Source organism: Strix aluco, chromosome W (genome assembly GCF_031877795.1).
Source record: "Strix aluco isolate bStrAlu1 chromosome W, bStrAlu1.hap1, whole genome shotgun sequence".
Classification (NCBI taxonomy): Eukaryota; Metazoa; Chordata; class Aves; order Strigiformes; family Strigidae; genus Strix; species Strix aluco.
In genome coordinates, this window is record NC_133970.1 from 5,628,140 (window position 1) to 5,653,986 (window position 25,847).

Here is a 25,847-nt window from a genome sequence, read left to right on the forward strand (position 1 = left end):
ATCGCATTCTATAAAAATCCCTCCTTTCGCTAAAAGAAACTCATAGCTACATAATTATGGTAAACAAACTTCACAACTAATGTCCAACATCTCCTAAAAGCCAGAACAAAAGAGAAAGAGTGTTTTAGTCTTGCTCTAAGTGTTTGAAGGCTGCTGTGCACCATCAGAAATACACTGCATTTTTTGAGATGCTTCTCAGCTAAAATGTGCTGGAGAATCTACTCGAAGCGTGGGGGTATAGAAGTAGCTTTTTAAGTAGGAGGAGACAAACCACAAGTTTTCCATAAATAAATTTAAAATTAGTAGAAGAGATGTAAGCAAAGTAAAAAATTCCACCATTTCATTAAATCAAAATTAAAGGCAGTAGAAATCTCTTTTGAGGTGAGCACACATTTTCTCCGTATATTCACAATGTTTTTTAACAAGACTTCATTTAGTTACCAAATAAGAAATACATAAAAACTTAATCCTTTTAGTAATTGCAACAAGAATATTTACACACACAAACACAAACTCTCTTTCTCTCTCCCCCTCTCACTCTCTCTCTCCAGGCATCTTTAAAAACTGAAAAAAAAAAAATAATCTTTGAATAGGGAGAAAACTTGTGCTCTCTCTGCTGGTTAAAGAACCAAATTGTATGCAAATCCAGTTGCCTCTACACAAGTATGTCCAAAATCGAACATTTTCACCTATGAACTTCCAAAATCAGAATCTGCACTGTTTTCCACTCTGCAAGATATTTCTTGGGAGTATCTAATAAATTAGCATTATAATCTAAAAGATTTTTTTCTCAGAAGTTAAACAGTACAGAGAAAGCTTCTGAAAAATACTTATGTTGACCTATCACTATCTACTTTATAAACCACATCTTGTCTTCAAGATTTACATATGGGTTTTGCATCTACTTCTGATATTTCTGAAGCCTAAGACCTTCAAACCAGTTAACAACAGGAAAAAAAAGTAAAAAAAAAAATAAAAAAATCAGAGGATAGATTCAATGAAATCAGTTAATACAACCAGTACAGCTACTGAAGTAAAGACCAATCAGTTCAGAGGCTTATCTGGTTCTGTACTAGAGACCATATAGATATATGGTAGTTCTCTAAAACTTGTAATGCCTACATAGTAATGAATATCCTGTTGAACAAACATTGGAGACAATATAGCAGTATGTATATTATCCTATCATTACAGTGCCTTTAAAAGAATAGATGTGATTTTACTCTAACACCTCCTTCACATTAGGTTCAAATTGGAATATGAATAGAATAAAAGTTTTCCTGTATTTTCTTAAATTAGGCAACATAGTTAATTAATAATTCAACTACCAAAAGTTATTACAAATCTTTACTTATGGTAGTGCTGGGATTTTAGAAACTATAAACAATGTCAATTGTACTTCATTCAGTCTCATGGTTCAAAATAAGAGTAGCTTAAAAAGAATTTTGAAACATAAGAACTTCACTTTCCATCCATTAAGATCCTAAATAAAGAATACCAGATATTAAAAATATGCATATATCTGAGATTACAGTTCATTGTTGGAGGGGAATGGAGATGAATGTCGTAGAACCACCTACACTGAGTAAACAGAATTGAACTAGGTGACAATGATAAGAAAGGGTGTTTTTTTTTATATATATATATATGGGGTTTATATGCATATATAATATATATAGTGTATACACACACAATCCTTTTACCTTTATCTTGCACTTCTTTTGAAAATCGCTCCCTTTCAATAGCTGATTCACGTTCTATCCGCTCAATTTCAGCCAATGCATCCAATTCTACTTCATCATATGACGTTATAGTTCCTTGTTGCGAAACCTGTTGCTGTGTCTGTACCACAGGAGTTTGAGGTTGTTTTGCAGCAACTGAAGTGTTCTGTTGTAAAACAGGCACTTGTTGTGCCTGAAGGAAAGCTGTCTGTTCATGCTGGGGCAAACACTGAGCAGCGTTTAGTGGGCGGTTAACATCCTGTGGAGTAACGGGTGTTTTAGAAGTCTGTCCTGGGTACTGCACATTAAAAGGAATATCACCCTCTGACATACTGGTGTTTTCCAAACCGGAAAGCATATCATCCTGCTGGTCCATATCCGAAGATCTTACACGAGAGAGTCTTAATGTAAGCTTAGTGGAGTCCTTGGAAGGAGAACTAATGATATCATACATTGCAGCTTTTTCAGTCTGGTCTTTTTCATCCTTGCCTAACTTCGTTTTCTTTTGTTTCTTTTGCTTTCTTTCTGGAGAATCTAACAATATATCTGGGGGAACATCTCTAGGTGATGAATAAGGTGGAGGCTGAGATTGTTGGATTAAAGGTTGTCTTGATCCTAGAATAATAATTCAGAAAAACTGAACAGTTATGTTGTTCCATATTTATATAAAACCACACTAAATATAACCTACATAATTTTAATATGTATTTGTACATATATCTGTGTTCATAAAAGGTCTAAGTGACATTGGTAGGAAGCACATCATTCCTAGATCAAGATGCAATTCAGATAGTTGCAGTGTATATCCTAGGAATTTTAGCCATCCACTGCAGGTAGAGAAGGGATCATTTCAGAGAAGAGGGAACAAAAAACCCACCACCAAAAAAAAAAAACCCAACAAACCTCAGGTTCAGAATATCAACTATTAGAAAATAGTCAATGAAAGCAAGCTGACTACAGCAAAAGAAAATATCAAAAAGATTCTTAATAATGTCCAGTGATGAAGACTTAATGATCAGTGTATAGGCATTAGTCATTTCAGCCACACATTTTTAAGTAATTAACAAAATATATATATTAAAAAAATCAAAACATACACAACCTCCTTAACTTTGATTCTGACAGTTGGAGGGTTTTTTTTGTTTTTAAATTTTAGGTAAATTCATTCCAACCTCCCCCACTCATTACTATCTAAAACCCACTAATTGTCTTAGAGCATTTTTCTATCATTCCCTGCCTTATCTTCCCTCTTTTTTTTTTTTTTATTTTTTCCAACATATGAATTTTTACTTCTACATGTACTCATTTCAGGCTTTGAGTATATCCAGAGAAATTTTTTTAAAAGGACATTTTTTATTAAAAACATTCTCCAATTAATCACATGAAATATTTTGTTCCTCAAATTAAACTAGTTCCCCATAACTGTGAGCCCAGAAAAAGCTTTGAAAAACAGAGAAGCTTTTCAACTCCTCCCAATTATAATTTTGAGCTATAATTTTTGGCTTAAAAAGGAATACTTGGTGTGGGGGGGGGGGAAGAAAAGCCTATTGGCTGGACTAATAGGGCCAGCCTCCTCTTGTTAAATAAAGCAAACATTTACCTGATCCCATTCATCCACTGGGGAATACTGATCTTCAGAAAGCAGTGACTGAGATTATTATTAGTCATTCTATTTTAGGTCATCATAGGTCAATACTTCTAACAACACTCAAAAACTAATTGGAATACAAGTCCCCATGTGCTTCATTCAAGATACACCACTAAACAAGAAAGCAGCTTTATTCTGAAGCTTAAATTTCTATCAGATATTTTAAGAAATATTAAGAATTATTAAGCAACGTACTGACCTGTAGATGGAAAAAAAGAATGGACACCTCTAGCAAAACTTCAATTCAAATGAAAGGTGTGCCTTTACTGATGACTTCTTGGCACAGACTACTATACTTATTTTCTCTCCCTAGTACCTTCTGTGAGAAGTCCTATAACCTCTGTATGTAGAGCAGGGTATAAAATGGGTTTATCTTACTCTGTCTTGACCATCAGCAACAGCTCCATATTCTGACAATAAAATCCACAATGTTGGGAAGCCCTGTTTTGACTCATCCTGATTCTTAAGATCTTTTCACTACTCCATTTCCCCTCCTCAAATTAGACACCACACTCAATCACTAGTACTGAAGACCTGGCTACACCCTTTGAAGATCTCTCGCTTGCCTTCCACCAGAGATTCCTATTCTTGTGATGCTGCCTCCACACACACACACTTCTCCTAATTACTGTCTCTTTAGACAATAATTTACAAGATTGTCTCAGTGTACTGTATAGCAGAAACTGTTAGCTACTAATTTCTTTTAAGGCAATGACTACCACTCACTGGAAATGCAGGCTGCATTTTTTATTTCTAAAAATATTAGAGGCAGCTCAAAACTTTTCAAAAAGATCTTACTGACATCTTACTCTTGAATTATCTCTTAAATGAATACTTCTGAAGTTGCAACAATGGAATGTTTACCGTTTTTTGCAGTTATACTTCAAATAGAGGACACAAATTTGATTCTCCCTTGCCCTAAACTTTTAAGTAAATTTGACAAGATTGTTCTGATTTGTATTCATTCAGTATTTCTCATGCTGAAAAATAAGACTGCAGCAACAGATAAGGTGGTTCTTTTTATCTTTGGGTAGACTTGAGGAAGTCAGAAGGATTTCAGTGCATTCCATTGAACGTACTTAGAATCCAGTAAATGAAAAAACAGAAGTAAGATTTCCCTCTCTTAGGCAGCCCTACAAATAGGTATTTAAAAGTATCTTCCTCCTGAAGGAAATTCCTGAAAGGTATGGACAGTAAGGCCTATAAGTTGCATTTTAAGGGTACATGTTCTGGCAATAACTTCACATATTTCCGAGATGTCTAATGATGGCTAAACCTCTGGCAACAAAGGGGCTTAGAAGCTACAATACTTATATACTGAGATAAAAAGAAAATTAAGAAGACGAAGCATTCTGTAACAGTTTCATTCTACCACAGACATTAACAGTTTTGAACAGGTATCACACATTGAACATATACCACGTTCTGTTGGATACTTAGACTTCAGACAAAACATGACCCATTATACAGTGAAAGTTGTGCCTATTACTGTTGAAGTCAGTCTAGAATATTTCCTATGGGAGAAGGCTTGAACCATTATACATCTGAGAACAAACCTCGTATAAGACTTGTTGATAACAGAAGAAATGTTTTTATGGAAAGAATACACAGACAGGTATGATCTGTTTGCTGAACCAGTCAAGATTCCAAGGTTGAGAAGGTCTGTTCTACAAAATGCTGTCAATACAGTAAATCATACAATGATCTTTGAAAGTTATCTTTGGGAATGAACCGAATTTCAGAATAATCTTTTAGAACAGAGAAACACGTAGGCAGATTTTGAGTCTAAATCTAGGGCTGTGCGGTAATCTGGGAAAAAATAACTGACTTTCTGTAGTTGATCTTCCATAGTATCAGTAAAAGAACTTTGTTCAAACTCTTTTTGTATGGCAGGAATATGCAAAACTTATGAGATAAAGAGGTTCTCCACTGATTTGGGAAGATCACTATCATTACTGAACAGGAAATACTGATGGTCATCCAGATAAGGCTAAATATAGCTGCTAAGCAGGTAACATCATAGGAAATAAGGCCTCTACAGAGAACAAATACACCCATCAACAATACCTCCATAGTCTTTCAGTAACAGTTACCCTGACCACCCATAATAACCCTGGGACTGGTTCTCTGTACTAATTAGTTTTCCTACTGATTCCTAGCGGTAGACAGCACTGAGCATGGAAGAAGTTTTATCAACTGCTGTAGCAATTTGTAAACACTTTTTTTTTTCTGTGACTCTTGACCAATTTCTTATCATATCCTTTTTAATGCAAGCAACTACAACATGTGTTGCATTGACAGTAACTTAGCCTTCTTAAAAATGTAAAGTTTCAAAACCACTTTTTGCTTGTTTACCATGGAATAGCTTCACTTGCTCTTTCTACATCAGTAACTTGGGTAGCAAACAAATAAGCTTCTGTCCAGGAGAACACACACATCACTGACATCTAAATCTTACAGTTTCTGTCTGCACACTTTCTAATTATGCCACAATACTCTGCACGGAGCTGCAAGAGAAACCACTCTTTACCCTCTCAGATACCTTTACAGAATAGGTATGAGGCCCTGGGTATGGGAAACAAAGCACACTATGAGATAGATGAGGAGGAACCTATGCAAGTACTCTCACCAAGATCAGATCAACCAACCCCTTGCAACAAGACCTGCATTAAGACTACTGCCGAGAAGAAACAACAGCAAGTTATGGTCATCAGTGACTCACTCCTTAGGGGAACGGAAGCACCCATTTGCAGACCGGACTCTCTTTTCAGGGATGTTTGCTGCCTCCCTGGGGCCCAAATCAGGGATGTCACCAGACGACTGACAAGCTTAGTACAGCCTTCAGACTATTAGCCACTCCTGCTCTTTCATGTGTGTACTGATGATATTACAACAAAAAGCCTAAACTCAATCAAAAGAGATTTCAAGGCCCTGAAAAGAATGCTAAAAAATTCAGGAACACAAGTAATGTTTTCCTCAATCCTCCCAGTAATGGGGAGAGACTTTGGAAGAAACAGACAAGGCCAAGACATCAATACCTGTCTCCAGGACTGATGCCTCCACCAAAACTTTGGGTTTTTTACAACCATGTAAGAGACTTTGAAACACAATGTATGCTGGGGCCTGACGGGATCCATCTGTCCCTATGGGGAAAACACATCTTTGCTTGTAAGCTGGCAGGACTGACTGAGAGGGCTTTAAACTAGAATTGATGGGGGAAGGGAATACCAACAAGAGAGCTAAAGGTAAAACCAAGGGTTGGCATGGCATCCCCCGAGGGCGATAACACTAGTGGGAATGTTTACACTGCTCCAGGAAGCGTGAAAGGTTCAGGAGCACATCTGAAACGCTTCTACACCAACACACGCAGTATGAGAAACAAACAGGATGAAATGGAAGCCTTGGTCCGTTCTTAGAGCTATAATGCCACTGGTATTAGCGAGACTTGGTGGAATGAGTCCCACAACTGGAGTGCTGGGATGGAGGCTACAGGCTGTTTGGGAGCGATAGGCAAGGCAGGCAAGGTTTGATTGCACAGCCCTTACAGTTAGGGATGATGTGGTTGAGAGCCTCTGGGTGAGGATTAGGGGGATGGAAAACAAAGCAGATGTCGTAGTGGGTGTCTACTATTGAACGCCAAGACAGGATGACAGCACTGATGAGTTATTCTATAGGCAATTAGGAGAAATTGCTGGGTCGGTAACCCTTGTCCTTATGGGAGATTTCAACTTCACAAACATCAACTAGGAATACCATACTGCTGTGACAAGCAAGTCTGAGAAACTGTTGAAGATGATAACTTCTTGTCACAAGTACTCAGGTAGCCCACTAGGAAAGATGCCCTCCAAGACTTGTTGTTTGTATATAGAGAAGGACTTGTAGGAGATGTGATGGCAGGTGTCTGTCTTGGCCACAGTGATCATGAAATGGTTGAGTTTAAAATTTTTGGTGTCATGAGAAAAAAGGACAGCAGAGTTGCTACCCTGGATTTCAAGAGAGCAAACTTTGAGCTACTCAGGGAGCTACTTAGCAGTGTCCCCTGGGAATCTGCTTTTCAGGGCTTAGGGGTTCATGAGTGCTGGTCAGTTTTTAAGAACCACCTTTTAGAAGCACAGGAGCAGGCCATCTCATTGTGTCATAAGTCGAGCAAGCGGGGCAGAAGACCAGCTTGGCTGAACAGAGAACTCCTCTTGGAACTCAGGATGAAAAAGAAACTGTACGATCTCTGGAAGCAGTGTGCTGGTTTTAGCTGGGATAGACTTAATTTTCTTCACAGTAGCTAGCATGGGGCTATGTTTTGGATTTGTGCTGGAAACAGTGATGATAATACATGGACCTTTTAGTTTTGCTGAGCAGTGCTCACACAGAGTCAAGGCCTTTTCTGCTTCTCACACCACCCCACCAGTGTGTAGGCTGGGGGTGCACAAGAAGTTGGGGGGGACGACGGACGGACAGACGGACGACACGGACACAGCTGGGACAGCTGACCCCAACTGACCAAAGGGATATTCCATACCATATGACATCATACTCAGCAATAAAAGCTGGGGGAAGAAGGAGGAAAGGGGGGGACATTCGGAGTGATGATGTTTGTCTTCCCAAGTAACTGTTATGTGTGATGAAGCCCTGCTTTCCTGGAGATGGCTGAACACGTGCCTGCTGATGGAAGTAGTGAATGAATTCCTTGTTTTGCTTTGCTTGCGTGTGGCTTTTGCTTTCCCTATTAAACTGTCTTTATCTCAACCCGCAAGTTTTCTCAATTTTACTCTTCCGATTCTCTCCCCATCCCACTGCAGGGGGAGTGAGCGAGAGGCTGTGTGGAGCTTTGTTGCCGGCTGGGGTTAAATCACAACACAAGGTCAGGCTTCACAGGAAGATTACAGAGCTGTGGTTCCTATATGCAGGAAGAAGACACGAAAGGCCAGAGCTCAATTAGAGTTGAAACTGACCAGTGTTGTGTCAGATAACAGGAAAGGCTTTTTAAAGTACATTAATAGCAAGAGGTGGTCTAAGGAAAACTTGGACTAATACTTGTTGAAGATAGCCACCTGACAAAGAGGAATGAAGGAAAAGCAGAGGCATTCAATGCTTTTTTTGCCTCAGTCTTTAATAATTATACTGATAGACTTTGGGCTGCCTAGTCCTCTGAGTCAGAGGACCATGACTGCGGGAACAGTGACTTTCCATTTGTGGACACTGAAATTGTAAGGGACCAGCTGTATCAACTGAATGTTCACAAGTAAATGAGGCCTGATGGGATTCATCCCAGAGTACTGGAGGAGCTAGTGGATGTTGCAGCAGGATCCCTCTCCATCATCTACTAATGGTCTTGGGAGTCTGGGGAGATCCCTGCTGACTGGAAGCTAGCCAGTGTTATTCCAATTTACAAGAAGGCTACATGTGGCTGGCAACCGGTCTCCAGCAGTGTTCCTCAGGGTTCAATTCCAGGGCCAGTTCTGTTCAATATTTTTATCAGTGATCTGGATGCAGGAGTTGAATGCACCATTAGCTAGTTTGCTGTTGATACCAAACTGGGAGGTGCTGTTGACTCTCTTGAGGGCCAAGAGGCCTTGCAGAGGGATCTAGATAGACTGGAGCATTGGGCAATCAATTAATGGCATGAAATTTAACAACAACAAATGCCGGATTCTGCACCTGGGATGGAGTAACACTGGACACAAGTATAAATTGGGAGAGGAGTGTCTGGAGAACAACCCTGCAGAAAGGGATCTGGGGGTGCTGGTTTACAGTAGGCTCAATGGGAGCCAGCAGTGTGCCCTGGCAGCCAAGAGAGCAAACTGCATTCTGGGGTGCATCAAACACAGCATAACCAGCCAGTCAAAAGAAGTGATTATCCCACTGTATTCAGCGTTGGTGCAGCCTCACCCTGAGTATTGTGTGCAGTTCTGGGCCCCACAATTAAAAAAGAATGAGAAGGTCGTTGAATGTATCCACAGGATAAATTCTACTCCATTAAGTGAATAACCAACCCAAAGAACAAATATAACTTCTGCCATCTCTCAAATATTTGCCCGAGTTGGAAACAAAACTTCTTCCTCATTCAGATTCTGTCAATCAGACAGCTATCGTTCAGTCTTAAAGTAATTCAAGGCTGTACAATCACATTATCCAAGCCTCCAGAAGTCCTTGCTACTTCCATGTCAGAAATACAGAAATACAGTCTGCACCCATACCTTTGGTCATTGCCTCACATTCCTATGTTATATAAGAAAGCTTTAGATATTAGAGATATCCTCGGCTCAAGGGTAGGGAAGCTCTGCAGAGAGATCGGGACAGGCTGGAGCGATGGGCTAAGGCCAACTGTATGAGGTTCAATAAGGCCAAATGCTGGGTGCTGCACTTGGGCCACAACAACCCCCAGCAGCGCTACAGGCTTGGGGAGGAGTGGCTGGAGAGCTGCCAGTCAGAGAGGGACCTGGGGGTGTTGATTGACAGCCGGCTGAACAGGAGCCAGCAGTGTGCCCAGGTGGCCAAGAAGGCCAATGGCATCCTGGCTTGTGTCAGAAATAGCATGGCCAGCAGGGACAGGGAAGTGATCTTACCCCTGTACTCGGCACTGGTGAGGCCACACCTCGATGACTGGGTTCAGTTTTGGGCCCCTCACTACAAAAAGGACATTGAATGACTCGAGCGTGTCCAGAAAAGGGCAACGAAGCTGGTGAAGGGTCTGGAGGACAGGTTGTACAAGGAGCAGCTGAGGGAACTGGGGTTGTTTAGTCTGGAGAAGAGGAGGCTGAGGGGAGACCTCATCACCCTCTACAACTACCTGAAAGGAGGTTGCAGAGAGCTGGGGATGAGTCTCTTTAACCAAGTAATAAGGGATAGGACAAGACGGAATGGCCTCAAGTTGCGCCAGGGAAGGTTTAGACTGGCTATTAGGAAGCATTTCTTTACAGAACGGGTTGTTAGGCGTTGGAATGGGCTGCCCAGGGAGGTGGTGGAGTCCCCATCCCTGGAGGTGTTTAAGAGTCAAGTTGACATAGCACTTAGGGATATGGTGTAGTTGGGAACTGTCAATGTTAGGTTAATGGTTGGACTAGATGATCTTCAAGGTCTTTTCCAACCTAGATGATTCTGTGATATTATAACATTCTTCCTGTGATCTTTCTCCAGACTGATGATGTCTAGTGTCATTCTTTTTGTCCTCCCAAACCAACAGTTAAATATTTTTCTAATTTTCTTTATCAAAGTTTGCAGCTTGTCAACCAAACTTTCAAGGACTAATGAGAGCAGCAACAAAAAGCTCAATGTAGATACTTGCTGTTTGGTCATCACTGGAAAATTTATCAGCATAACCAATCGCTTTCACTCCAAATCATAGGCCAAAAACTCACTATCAGGGATTGTATATTCTAAGTAACACTAATTATCCACACCTCTTCAATACATTTCTAAAATGCAAGATTAGAAGAAACAAATGCCTGGCAAGATTCTTGAAGCATCAAGAACAGGTTCTCAATCAGGGTTCGTTAATCTCTTTAAGGCAAAATGGTAGCACCATTAGTAACAGTCTTTCAGTTGCGTGATTCATCAATGAGAAAAGTAAAGCTAACATACAGGTAAAAAAAAAATCAAAAAGCTTCTCTTTCACTTTTTCAGCCCCTGTAATGCTGAAACGTTACAATCTGAATTGTACAATCAGATTGTTTTCAGAAATAATCTGAAAAGGTATCCCTTCAAAACAGGTTCAGAAACAACCAATTGAAACAGCAGCAACTTTAAAAAAAATAATTCAAATATTCTTCTGAGTAGTAATCATATATTTGAGTGGAAGTAGCTTAGATTTACAAAGTTGTTAAACTGATAAGCTCAAGAAACATCGATTTTGTGTACTAAGTTAAAGAAAAACAACCACATTAAGTCTTTGCCACACAACTCTTACAACAAGCCCTTTAAGCACTGTGGTGGTTTGACCTTGGCTAAATGCCAGGTACCCACCAAGTCGCTCTATCACTTCCCCCCACTTCCCCCTTTTTTCTCTATACAGGGCAAAGAGGGGAAAGAAAATAAGATAGGAAAAAAAAACAACCCTTGTGGGTAAAACAAAAGCAGTTTTAATATAAGCAAAGCGAAGCAAAGGTCCGCACACGGAAGCAAAAAGAAAACAGATTTATTCTCTACTTCCCATGAACAGGCGATGTCGGGCCTTCTCAGGAAGCAGGGCTCCAATACGCGTAGTGGTTGCCTCGGAGGACCAAGGGTGACCCCACCCCCTTCCTCCTTTCTCCCAGCTTTATACTGAGCAGACGTCATATGGTCTGGAATATCCCTTTGGTCAGTTCGGGTCAGCTGTCCTGGTTGTGTCCCCTCCCAAGATCTTGCCCACCCCGTCCCACTGTGGGGGGGGGGAAATGTCAGAAAGAGCCTTGGTGCTGTGTAAGCACTACTCAGCAGTAGCCACAACACCAGTGTGCTATCAACACCCTGCCAGCTCCCAACATAAAACACAGCACCATGAGGGCTGCTACAGGGGAAAACCAATTCCGGCTCAGCCAGACCCAGTACAAGCACATGGCCTCCTCAAATACTGATGCTGCTGGGATGCTATACAAGTATTCACTTGCATTTGAGCCACATTTCTTCGATCACTGTTTAACACAGTATATGCCTACAGAAAATGAACCACAGAGATCATTTAACAGTCACAGGATCATAGGATAATTCAGTTAAGATGGGACCTCAGGAGGTCTTTAGTCAATCCTCATGCTCAAAGCAGGGTTAGCAAGGCCGCATTATGCAGGGCTTTATCCAGCCTGGTCTTGAAAATCTCAAAGGATGGAAAATGCACATATTCTCTGGGTTTTCCAATGCTCAACTGTCCTAATAGTGAAAAAGGGTTTTTTTATACCTAGTCAGAACTTCCCATTTCAAGTCCATTGTCTCTCATCCTTCCTCCACAACACTGTGAAAAGCCTGACTCAAGTCTTTCTAATAATCTCCTCATAGGTATTAGGAGACTGCTCTAAGGTCCGTCCACTGTGTGTCATCCTGTCTGTCCATGTTGTCCCCCCATCATCCCCCCTGCCAAAGACTTCCCTTATTCAGGCTGCAACAAGCCCAATACATTCACCTTCTCTAGAATCTCCCCATCTCCTGTTCTCTCTCTCCACCTAACCTGACCATCCAAGAAAGACTTAATTTTGTTTCAGGGCTAAAGAGAAGAAAGCACTGTTGCATCTTTTTACTATTGCCATGTAAATACATAAGCACTGAAAACCTAAATTAGCAAGAATATGCCCAAACCCCTACCTTGCTAAGTCTCATGTATTTCGGTCATTGCTTCTTAGGGATAATATTAAAAACAGCAGTATGCATTCCAGATTTTAGAATAAAGAATTATTTTCTCAGCTGACTGACAGTTCACCCTATTCCTTCTCCACAACTAAGGTTTTCGCTTCATTTATGATATATATATATATATATATAGTGTTCATTGAACTACTTTTAATTTCACGTTCTTAAAATTTGATGATCGCAATCAAGACAAGCATTGCATGTTAAAACACTTTTGAGCTGGTTAAGAGTTCAATACTCATAATGCTGCCTTCAAACCATTTCTTATGTAGAGCAACTGAAACCATTCTTATAAAGAATTTAATCCTCATATTGGAAAGGATTTAAAATTCTTGTGTCCTCCATGTATTTGAGCTTTGTTTTGAAGTACGATTAATCAATTTTTGGAAATTTCTTCTGAATCAGGGCTCAAAATAATTTTGTATCCAAAACTTAATGACATACTCTTTAGTACTATTGGAATACACAAGTTGGAAGAACTAACTAAATACCTCTTTAAACATTTTATTCTTTAAAATTGGGGGAAAAAAAATACATTGATATATATGACTGCTAGGCTACCTTTAAGGGTTCCATCACTTCCAGCTGGAGAGCAGATTGACTGTGGTGACCTCAAGGAAAAAGATGTAGCATTCCTTATTGAAGGATCACCATCCTAAAGTGACAGTGATAAAAAAATTAACATCATGAACATGAACACTTGATAAAATAAAGACTGAAATTAGTATATATACTGATAAAATGGATTGGATGAAAAAGCATAGAACAAATATTAGAAAAATATTTATCTATATAAAAATCTTTGTAATTTAGACTGCTATTAAGACTACTATATAGGCAACATTCCAGAGCACAATCAGCCTTAAAAAGAATCTAGAACCAGAACATGCATACAAAAATAAATCTATGTATACGTCTTCTAGCTAAATAAGAACTTTTGGTTGACATTAAGATTCCATTTAGAAGTTTATTGTTACATACACTTGTAGTAAAGAGCTGAAAAGCAGAAAGATAAATGCTATACAATACCAACTGAAAGAAACTGAGTATAAAAAGTAGATTTTTTTAAAAAAACAAACTAACTGTTTTTTCACTTAAACTACCCTTAAAGTTTATTAGAATGCTTAACTGTAGAAGTAAGATGGCAAACTAATACTTTGTATTTATACCCTCTGGCATACACAGATCAAGACTGAACAAAATCTGTAGCACTCTCATTGCAGCAGCTGAGATAGATGGATGGCAACTACACACTCCCTCTGACAATGGGCAAACAGCCAATTTCCACATGCATAGCAGTAGACTAGCCACTGCACGTTATGCCTTGTGAAGGTGTAGTTCACACTGCTTAGGGAAAAGGAAAAAAAAAATTATATTTATGGACTGAAGGCGCTTACGAGGCAAAGAATATAAATCCGTAAGAAACCAGATTTCATCAGTTTCACCATCCATGGGCACTCGCAAAACAATTCTATTCGATTTTGGGGTTTTTTTCCCCTCCCATAGCAAAATGAATCTAAAACTCATGCTGTACTATTAATTACACTTCTTTTTGCAACAGTGCTTGCAAAAAGACTTGTTGCCTCACATGAAGAAAGCCTCATGTGCAAAGAAATCCAATATCCAGATTCAATACAATAAGAAGAACTATACCTTAAACTTACATGTGTTTTATTGCAAGTCAAAATGAATTAATTTCCTGATGTATGAGTTACTCATTTATTTAATACATGGAAATTATGGAGCTGATTTTTTTCAAACCTGACTTATCTTTGAATTGTAATAAATCTCAAAAAACCCAAATACTGGTGGGGGGAAGCTTAGTAACTTTTTCATATATATGTTTTATTAGGGCAGAAGAGGTCCTCTACCCATGATTGCCAAGGACACAGGCAAAGGCACCTTTTATTAACTAAACAGACTAACTAGGCAGAGATGACCTTTCAGGTACACATACCATTCCTACCATAGCTGACAAATTTTCAGAAGCACTCATTTACTGTTTCCTATTTCAGAACTTAATCAAATGATGAAATATGTAAGCATGAATTTATATTCAAGGAATGTTCTCAAGTTTATCAAAAAATGGTCCTTAAACTGAGTATATGCACAGTGAGCCTTCAAGGGTATACTTGCTGATTTTGTAACATCATATATTGCAAATATACAATATCCTGTAACTATTCATAATTTTTAAAGCAACAAAATCCTAACACTAAGAAAAAGACTAAAAAATAATTAAAATTTAAGTTCCATGATTGAATAATCCTCATTCATAGCTACCTGTGCCAAAGATCACACTGCTTCTGAAAAGGCTGAATAATAAGCTTAATCATAATGTTACATAGATGCAAAACTTTAATCCAAATTCTTCAAACTGTTTTCTGCATGACAGCTACTAAAATCAGCTTTTAAAGGTATACTTTTTACCTTTAGTATTTCTCCAATTAAACCTAACAATGATGATACGTTTTATGTTTTCATAGTCTGTCAGTTTTGAATGAGTTTCATTTGTAAGTTCTTGTAAACTAGGATGTGGTTGTATTGCTTGGCTCACAAAAATATTTTTAAATACTTCCTCTTTAAACATTGTGAAATAAATTTTTCCAACAATAAAGTTTCAATATAAATAAAGTTTTTCAAAAATCTTGTCTTAACACAACCAAGATCCTCTTGAAAGTGTACCTTTAACAGAGTTGGGGGATATACATACACTTAATGCCAAGATCAGCTTCTTATTTTCAAGAATTTGAATTGCTGAAGCACAGACTGAGAAAAACATTTGATGATTGTGTACTATGACAGATTCCTTCATTACAAAACTCTCATGTTTAAGATACTACTACTTAGTTAATATTTTTAATAAACATAATTCTTGCATTTAAAAAAAAAAGACGACTAATAAAACTAATAACTCTCTTGGAGTTCTAGTGTATTAATCCTGGTAAGGGATTTAGGGAGCCTGGTGTTAAGAGCAGACTTCTTGAATACAACACTTTTTTTGCTTCCACAAGCTAATTTAGGAAGACAAGAGTTGCCCATAGTTTTTGTAAGCTAAATAAAAAACACACACACAAAAAAAGGCCTGCTTGCCACCAGATTTTGATGAAGTTTTGTAACTACTGTTATGCCTACTGTTGTAGGCATCACTATGACCACACTGTTCAAAGAGCTAAAGTCAAAAAATAAAAATGAAACTTAAGTGCTTTCCCCTTAAGAGCTGTTAAGAGACTGTGTGCCAAACTTGTAAAGAAGAATCCCAACATGTTTCATCCACAGGATGAGATGGTCATTAAGAAGAAAATTAAGAAGTTCAAAACACTGTGGGAGAAATTTGCTGGTTTTTTTCCTTTAGATTCAAGATTTCAGCAAGAATTTCTCCCACATTAACTAAAGTCACTATGGGAAAACATCTTATAAAGAAACCAGGCCATAAAAGCACATAATAGACCAGAAAGAAAAAGTGTCAAAAGGAATTTTTGCCTTTGACAACACTACTATATTACCCAATAGGTTATATTCAAATATGTTAAGTCTAATTGACAGTTATGGGACTCACATATGAGTAAGATTTTTTACTTTTCATAATTCCATCAGAATCAGTGTTATAAACTGTTCCAAAAGAAATAGAGATCTAGAAAAAAATTAAAATTCACACATTAAAGTTGCACAGTTGAGTGTACACATTTGAAACTGAAATATATTTTCAGTGCTTTTATTCATTAACAACAAAGTAAGATATCTAAATTCCAAGGCAGCTAAATACATATTTGCTTTATCATAATAAACTGATCTAGGTAACATACATCACTACTTAGCCTGTGCACCATCTGTAGGTAGTCTTCATTTGAGCCATGTCTAGAATTATCAGCATGATGATTAGCTGAATTTCCAGACAACTGACTTGAAACTTTATTTTCATGTAGATTCCTCATCCCAGCTGTGACAATGGGACTGGATACTGAAGCTGAAATACAAAAAAATATAAGTAAATGTACCGATATATTCACACAGTCATTAACTCTAAAAAATTTCACAGAAAACACCATAATAGTGGATATCAATGAGTTGGATGCAAGAGGTCTGGAATCTGAACAAGAATTCAACTTTCTTGATTGAATCTTTTTGCCACAAATACCTTGAATAAAATTAGATATCTAAGATTTGAATTTGCAGGAGGATTTAAAAATTTAATTCCATGTACAGATTAGCCAAGCTTCTCTCCACATCTATCCTAATTACAGTCAGTATCATATTCTTATAGGTTACAGAAAGCTTTATTTTCCTCTATATAATTGGTATTCACTACCTTTAGTAACTTCCAAGGTATTCATGAGACACACATTACATACAGAACAGCTATATAAATTCTAAGCACACTGCTAAACTTTAAGAACAGATGTTTTAAAAGAATCCAATGAGAATTCTACTTAAAAAAGCAGCCTAGATACTTAACAGCATTCATGTTGTTCAAGACTGTTTTTAGTAAAGGGAAGAACAAAGAAATCCATTCATTTTGAAGGTCATGTCCGCCAGGTACTGCATACCTTGAGCATAATTCTAGTCAACTTAGTCTAGTCTACACTACAAAGGTTTGGTAAGGCTAAATAAGCTGGCAGAAAAACTTACGTTATACTGGCAAAAATTAGGTTTTCGCTAGTATAGATAAGTGATTACCATAGCTAACAAGTAAAAGTTTTTTGGTTTGATTTTTCTATTGTCATGTATACATGACAACTATGCAAAATGGGTGTACATAGGTGTTGGAAGTGTGGGAAAAGCAAAACAGCGAAAAAACTGCAAAACACACATTTCCTTAACACATGGTGTCCAGAACACAGGACGGGATGGAGATCCAGTGATTTGTGTTGCCATGGCACCAAGGAGGAATGAGAAGCGAGGTGGAGGCCATGCAGTCCCGTTCTTCCACTTTTCTCAAGGAACATTTGACATGACTATGCAGATTTCTCTCCTGCTCTTCCCCTTCTCCCAAGGACTGTTTTGCAGAACTCTGCAGACCTTATCTCTCATTCTTCCTCTTCTCCCACAAAACCAGCGCACACCTTGCACCAAGGAATGTGCTGTGTTGTTACTCAAGAAACAATGGCTTGAGCACAGTCCCACCCACTCACACATACATACTGAGATAAATACTACCCCGAGTTTGTATCTAACTCAGAGGGATGATAATCGGATACCAAATCGGAGGGACAGATCGATGGATTTGTGCTCCTCTCCCCCCCCCAGAAGGGACACCTTTGGGTAAGATTTGGGCCCTCGGCTATGCCGAGTGATTACCCAGGAATTAAGTATGTGTGATTGAAATTGGTTTTGTGTGCAGTGCTATATAGCCAACCTGCAGTTTGTGCATTTATCGTAGGCAATCTCAAAGACTCTGTAGATGTTGCATAAGAACAAACCGTACTATTCATGAACCTGACTGCTTCTCTTGAATGCCACTGGACCTACAGCACATGGGCTGTTCGTGCATCTGGTGTCAGGCCTATAGTTATAGCCATAATTAGCATAGCTATTAAGAGATAAGTCCAGTCACCCCTAGCCCCTCTAATCTCTGAGAACCAACTAAAATGCAAGGGGATTCATCTCTTACCAAATTAATTCGTTACCTTAAATGCAACAATAGGGGATAAGCAGTGTAACACAAACATGCGTTTTACTATTTCTTCTTCCTTTTATTTAAAAAAAAATATTTTAAAAAATGTATATACTATCACTCTGTAGAGTCAGGAAAGCAAAGCTTAAACATACCAAGAAAATTTCCTATCAACTCAAAGATTTGCATTAAGCACGTGACTCCTTCAAAGAAATTAGAGAGCCATGAAACATGCACATGAAGGTAAAGCTGACGTGAGATAGGAGAATAAAATAAACAGCACAGACTTACCTTGCTGCATCTGAGGATGTGGTGTATAACTTGGAGCATGTGAATATGGCATGTATCCTGCAGGACTTTGAGGAGCATATGGACTAGGCACTGGGCTGTTCTGTTGTGCCAAAAATCTGTTACTAGAGCTTGTCTGTGGTGGCACAAACCGGCTAAAAAAAGTTTTAAAAAGTTGGAAAAGGAAATTTAGACAAATTCATTATTTCTTTTGGAATATTATACCTTTGGAACATTATAGCTTCTGTAAGAGACAAAATTCCAACACAATCAAGAAACGCCTTCAAAAGCAGTATTTTAAACTATCGATAACTTCCCAACTTCAATTATTACTTAAAAACCACAGCTTGGGTACTGCATTAGTAAAAGTAAAGAACAGAATAAAAAGAATTCATAAGACCTCCACCTAGGGAAAGGAATCAATGACACAAATATTTATTAAAATAAGATCTGCAGATTTACTAAAACAAGATATGCAATTTCCAAAAGTTAGTCCTAGAAGCTTGAATGAAAGTGAAAGCTAAGGTTTAATTATCATATAAGAACTAGCTCACTAGGATTAACAAGGAGCCACCTACTCTAAACATGATTTTTCCGGTAACATTTCGAAGAACTTCATCTAACATAATTATAGTGCCAAGATATAGGAATGTGACAGGCAGGTAGGACCTGACCCAAAGTCCACTGAATACAACTTATTCTTTCACTGGCTTTATCTTAGACTCATCCTAAAGACAGGAAGCCATAAAAATAAAATAGGCTTGTGACAATAATACATGTACATTATAACTTACATTCTTATATGAGCTTTTCAAAATAAAAATAAACCAAATAAATACTTCAGAAAGTACAATACATGCTTTCACAACCCTCAGTTCTAGATAGCAACTCTATGAAAGTAAGCTTCCATAGAAAGAAATAGCAAAGTACAACACACAAGGATTTTACAAGGATTTCAAGACTTAGAACACTGTAATATTCACAATTCAAAAAACCTTCTTCAATATCACTTTTATATATAAAGGTTAAAAAGTGTACTGGTTTTTGTGCAGATACTGAGCATTTCATTTGTCAAAACAATTACACTAACCTGATGTGAAATAAGTTTATTTTAATAATGGTATCTAATAACTGGAGATGAAATCTTTTAAAGCTCAGTAACTGGGTTGAAACTACATGCAGAACTCTTTCCTCTAGTCCAGAGTACTTTACTATGTTAACAAAGGCCTGGATTATAGATAGGTACATGCTACTTACTGACACGCAAAGTTTGAAAGAGAACCAGAAAGTTGATGAGGAAGCTGCTGGAAGACTGGCCAAACTACTGGGCCTATCTTCCTCTGAGCAGCCTTTTGTATAACTATTACACAGCAGTACTCCATGCTTTTATAAGCCTTCTTTCCCATCCTCCTGTCACATTGGTACTGTTATACGTGCCAGAACACATAGCCTCTTCTCTCCTATCCTCCTGCCACCAGTCTCGGCCTCTGCCACAGGTAGAAAACAGCTGGAGGGGTGGCAGGAGGCAGGGGGACTCCTTAAGCAGGAAAGAAAGTTTGCCAAAATTATGGAAGGGAGAGCGAGCGGGGGATCACAACTAGTCAAAATAGAAAACTTAATTCACTGACAGAAAGATGTTTCTTTGCCAGCTGAAGAAACTCACCCTGCTGTCAGACAAATGCAAAATTTGTCTTGACACTGATCATCTTCCATTCACATACTTGCAACAAGAACTGACTGTTACTGTAGGAAAAATTTGCAGTTCACTGCCCATCCCACCCCATTTAAAAGAAAGCGTTACCTGGAAGGGCTATGTGAGATAGTGGTTTGTTGATAATTGGAAGATGCAGGACTACCTCGCATGGAATTCTGAGAAATATTAAACTGTGACATCATCATCCCTATTAAGAAGAAGATAGCAGCATTACTTTACATGCATTTCCTTTTTAATCAATGAAGTCTCTCATTTCAGAAATTATTATATACAAAGAGATTATAAACTCTACGGACATTAACATCTACCTACAACTGTTAGAAAACATTAAAGATCAATTCCATGTAAGATATCTATTTTACACCATGACAAAAACAGTGTTCCCTAAAGCAGTATTAATACAATTATAATTATCAATGGTAGTTCCTTCCTCTGTTCCTTAGCCAAATCCTACTAGTAAATAGAAACATTTTATAACAGGATGTATACTTCACATCCCAGACTGGTGTGTACAATACTCATGCCAATAAAGTAAAGGAACTAGAAACTTCACAAGTCAGAAGAACACAGAAAAATTATCTCCCATTTTTAGAACAAGTACAGCAAACAATCATCTCGGGCTGAGCAGTGAAAGATATTCTCCTTGCTCCCATAGTGGTTCCTTGCTACCCAGGGACAAAAGCTTTCTATTCCACCTCCACCATGCTTATAAGGAATGTTACCAAAGAAGGTGCTGAAATATTTTCAATTGCAAAGAACCACCAATATCCCACCTGGAGATTCCCACAGCCTGTAGATTCCCGTGGTCATGCTTTGGAAATTCAGGAGTTGTACTAGATGGCAAGCCACCTGTCTTCAGTACAGGTATAAAGAATTTCCTAACCACCACATGACATGAAGTTGAAGTGGTACAGGTACACAAAAACTTATATGACTTAACCAGGTGATTTTAATGACAGAATTGAATGTCTTGCAGCTAAAACAGCATCAGAATTCACGTGCACACTGCAGCTTGGGAAGCCACAGCAAGTGATCTACAGCCGTTCCTAAAAGCACATCAGTAATACAAATACTTTAAACCAAAGGTTAGATAGAAGGCTGACAGTAGTCCCCAATCCAGAGTGCTTGGGAACCATCAATCCTTGAATTACTGTCACCGATTTCAATTACTGCAACATTCACACAAGCAAAGCTAGTTTCGGGAAATCCTCCCTGTCACCCTCTTTTCTATTCCCCTCTCCCTAGCAGAGAAGAGATGGGATAATCCCCCAGGAATGCAGCCCTTACTTCCTCCGGGTAGGTGTGAAGTGCTGCATTCCAAGTACATTAGCACAGGCAAACTAGCCCAGAGCAGGAGTGAAAGTCCCATGCTGTGCTAAAAAAAAATAAAATTTAAAAAAAAAATCAAAATCAGAGACCTCCATATTTCAGTATAGAGAACATTTCATTGTCCTGAATAACAGAAAGGGACTCCTCAACTCCTGCAAAATTGTTTAAATGGACACTGTTTGCCATGATCAGAGGCAAGTGAGGAAACTCCAGGGGTTTTGTGTTGGAGGCAGCACCAAGCATGCCCACTGACTGCTCACCTCTCACAGCCACTCTCACCACAGCTAGGTAGCAGTTAGTCAAACTACTAACCCTTAAAATTCATGTACAGAAAACTGATAGAATGTGCCCGTATGAGTATGAACTATACAAAGTTTCTTTTTATGCTTAAAGCAAAAGACTGTGCTTTTAAAATACTTTAAAAACATATCTATCTGTTTTCTCCTCCCTAAATTTAAAACACGTTTTGAACCACAGATGCAGTAGGTTTTAGTTTAAAAGAATGACATAAAACATAGAAATGAATCAATTTTTAATGTAATTTTAAAAACCCTAAAACTTTTTCTGTGACAAACAGTTGGGGGGGTAGGGGCATGGGGGGCACAATCTAGATAACTTAAAATAACAATAAAACCCCCCCACAACCCCTCCGCTCCCCACCCAAAATAAAACCATAAAAAAACCCCAACCAACAAAAAAAAAAAAAAACCAAAAAAACAAAAACCCCAAACCAATACCCACAACAGTGTCTCTAAAGTTTCCAGACAGATAACAATTCTGCCTAGTAATGATGTAATAAGGAAGGAGTAAAAACTAGCCCCAATCATTTAGTCTAAAAAAGCACTGAAATTAGTCTGTGGCCATTAACACTAAAATATGTTCTTGTACATTTTTTACATTGTTGTCATATCACTATGCAGCAGATGTATGGCTCCACTGGGCATTTCCATACCTTAAAATACTTAAGAATTTCTTTCAAATGCAACTTAAATTTTGATTGTTGGTAACGTTCATAGAATGAGTTTCCTTAACACATACTCCCAGTCCTGACTATAATTTTTTTTGCTTGGAAAAAAGTGATAGGCATAAACACATTTTAACATTCCTACTAAATGCCAAAGTATACATTACATAAAAACACAGCTCAAGATCAGTTGCTAAGGAGAGGGGCTCCGAAGACGACGACAGAGACGGGGGACCCTCCTGAAAGCATCAAAAACCCGCGGCAAAACTGCAAGACGAGAAAGCAGAAGCCCAGGGAAGATGGAGGGCCTCAAGTCACCTCCCCCCTGAGCGGGAAGAGCGAGCTGCTGCTAACGAGGACAGCCGGGACTCAGAGTGGGCGGAGACTGGAGTGACGACACCCGACACCCCACGCCCCTCACGTACAAGAGCAGCCCTGCTCGTGTCAAAACCACCACCAGAAAGAACGTGGTGACCCAGGCAGAGCTGCCATGCAAACATGCAGCGGTCCAGGTCCCGGACTGCAGGGAGTGTCTGAGACTGTCAGTCCTGTCGGAGGGCAGCAGTGACAACACCTGTGTGCGCTGTGATCAGCTGGATGACCTGCTCAGCCTGGTGGCGGAACTCAAAGAAGAGGTCGAGAGATTAAGAAATATTAGGGAGTGCGAAAGGGAAATTGATTGGTGGAGTAGCACCTTAGCACCCCTGAAGCAACAGGAGCAAATGGAGGCTCCAAACAAGGCAGGCGATCCCCCACCTTCTTGCTACCAGGCAGAAGGAGGGGACCTAAGAGATGGGGGAGGCTGGAAACAGGTCCCTGCTCAGGGAGGCAGGAAAATCCTCTCCCGACCTCCCTCACCCTCCATGGTGTCCCTTCACAATAGATTCGGGGCCCTGGAACTTTTGACTGAAGAAGAGAAGGAGGAAGGAAATGAGACAAACAAGGAGGAAGACCAAGGTCCACCAAGGCTGGGTTGTTCTGGACCAGGTATTAAAACCAGTTCTAAAAAGAACCCCAGAAGAGTCATTGTAGTGGGTGACTCCATTCTGAGGGGTGTCGAAGGCCCAATATGCAGACCAGACCCGCTTCATAGGGAAGTCTGCTGCCTCCCTGGGGCCTGGGTAAAGGACCTCACGGCAAAACTCCCCGCTCTAGCGAGACCCAAGGACTACTACCCTCTCCTGGTTTTTCAGGTAGGTAGCGACAACATTACCAGGAGAAGTCCTAAAGCAATGAAAAGAGATTTCAGGTCCTTGGGGAAAGTGATTAAGGGGTCGGGGGCACAAATTGTGTTCTCCTCCATCCCTTCAGTTGGGGGGATGGATGAAGAAGAATACAGGAGAACTCAACAGATGAACTTGTGGCTCCAAGACTGGTGTTACCGGCAGGGCTTTGGATTTTTCAATCATAGATTGGTATACAGGATGCCAGACCTTTTGGCATCAGATGGGATGTACCTGTCCCAGAGGGGGAAAAGGATCTTGGGGCAGAAGTTAGCTGGGCTCATTGACAGAGCTTTAAACTAGATTTGAAGGGGGAAGGGGGCAAAACCTCAGCCCCTCTGAAGTGCATGTATACCAACACACACAGCATGGGTAACAGGAGGAGCTTGAAGCAATGATGAAACAGGAAAATTATGATGTTGTGGCTATTACAGAAACATGGTGGGATGCCTCCCATGACTGGAGTGCACCTGTTGATGGCTACAAGCTCTTTAGGAGGGATAGACAAGGAAGGAGAGGTGGTGGGGTGGCGCTGTATGTTAGGGACTGTTATGATTGCTTTGAGTACAAGTGTAGTGAAGACAGGGTAGAGTGTCTTTGCATTAGAATCAGGGGGAAGGCCAACAGGGCAGATGTTGTAGTAGGAGTCTACTATAGGCCACCCACTGTTTCGCTGATTAAGGATACCAATTAAACTCGGACACCAGAGTGAAAAGAGCAGGCGTATTTTACTAGTGATAACCAAATAATGTAACAGCGTAATACAGAAAACATGCAGTAAGAAAAAGCAGAATAGTGCACTTAAAGCAACAAACAGGAAAATACAGGGTAATGCATCAAATCATTACTACACAAGAGAGAGAGAGAATAGTGATTAAGAGAAATACATCACCACTTGCATATATTATCATCATCATCCAGATCCGCAGTCGCTGGGCAGCCCCGGTTACAGCGAGGATTTGGAGAGCCTGTCCCGGCAAGTGGGAAATCCTACGCGGTGTGTCCACCCGTAGGTGAGGCTTCCAAAGTCGCTGTGAGCGGGCCCAGCCTTATATACCAGAGATCGACAAGCCAGAATAGCTGGCACCTTTGTTTTGAGCGGAAAGTTTCTGGTTTCATTCTCCTGTTGGATTCCACCCAAAGCTTGGCCAGGGCTCGTGGGGGGGAACCAAGGGAGTTTCTAACAAGGCCAAATACTTGGGTTCTCAGCCTTGAACAAGGCTGCGAAAGGAAAGTTGGATACATTCTCTCCTCACTACTGATTATATTTTGTCTTTCACTAGCGAGTTTACATATTTTATTAATGACTACATGCTAAGTTAGCAGCTTCAGCTCGGGGCCTGTTGTTCAGGCTGCAGTATTTCAATGCTTTAGCACTTTTTACACCAGCAAAAGTGGGTTGTTATAACTTAGTACAATACCTACTAGCACAATGGTTATCAGTTATAAAATATACAGGATTCATCTATAGGTCAACTCTGGCTTGGGCCTGTTGTCCAAGCCTTAGCACTTCACACACCCAGGACAGAGAGGTGGATGAAATATTCTACAGGCATTTAGGAGAAATCTCACGATCACTTGCCCTTGTTCTTGTGGGAGACTTTAACTTCCCAGATATCTGCTGGAAATACAACACAGCAGAGCGGGACCAGTCCCAGAGATTCCTGGAATGTGTGGGAGACAACTTCCTGACACAACTGGTGAGAGAACTGACCAGAGAAGGTGCCCTGCTGGATCTCCTCTTTGTGAACAGAGAAGGACTGGTGGATGATGTGGTGGTTGGAGGCCAACTAGGGCACAGCGATCATGAAATAATAGAGTTCTCTATTCTTAGAGAGGCCAGGAGAGGGGGCAGCAGAACTGCCATCCTGGACTTTCAAAGGGCTGACTTTGTCTTGTTTAGGCACCTGCTTGAAAGGATCCCTTGGGAGACAATCCTGAAGGGTATAGGGGTCCAGGAAGGCTGGGTGCTCTTTAAGAAGGAAGTCTTAATGGCTCAGGAGCAGGCGGCCCCCAGGTGCTGTAAGAGAA

The 25,847-nt window shown here is 39.7% G+C and overlaps 1 protein-coding gene across 12 annotated transcripts in view; it reads right to left on the reverse strand.

Moving 5' to 3' along the window:
• LOC141917819 (nipped-B-like protein) overlaps window positions 1–25,847 on the reverse strand; it is a 172,970-nt gene that overhangs the window by 80,957 nt on the left and 66,166 nt on the right. For 10 of the 12 annotated variants that reach the window (XM_074811409.1, XM_074811403.1, XM_074811407.1 and 7 more), the window contains 5 exons: window positions 20,388–20,487; window positions 18,590–18,741; window positions 16,491–16,651; window positions 13,246–13,339; window positions 1,704–2,336 (listed from right to left, as the gene is read on the reverse strand). In XM_074811409.1, coding sequence (XP_074667510.1) covers window positions 1,704–2,336; window positions 13,246–13,339; window positions 16,491–16,651; window positions 18,590–18,741; window positions 20,388–20,487 — 1,140 coding nt within the window. Of the gene's footprint in view, window positions 1–1,703; window positions 2,337–13,245; window positions 13,340–16,490; window positions 16,652–18,589; window positions 18,742–20,387; window positions 20,488–25,847 lie in introns of those variants that run through there. The other 2 variants (XM_074811411.1, XM_074811413.1) reach the window with 2 other exon arrangements.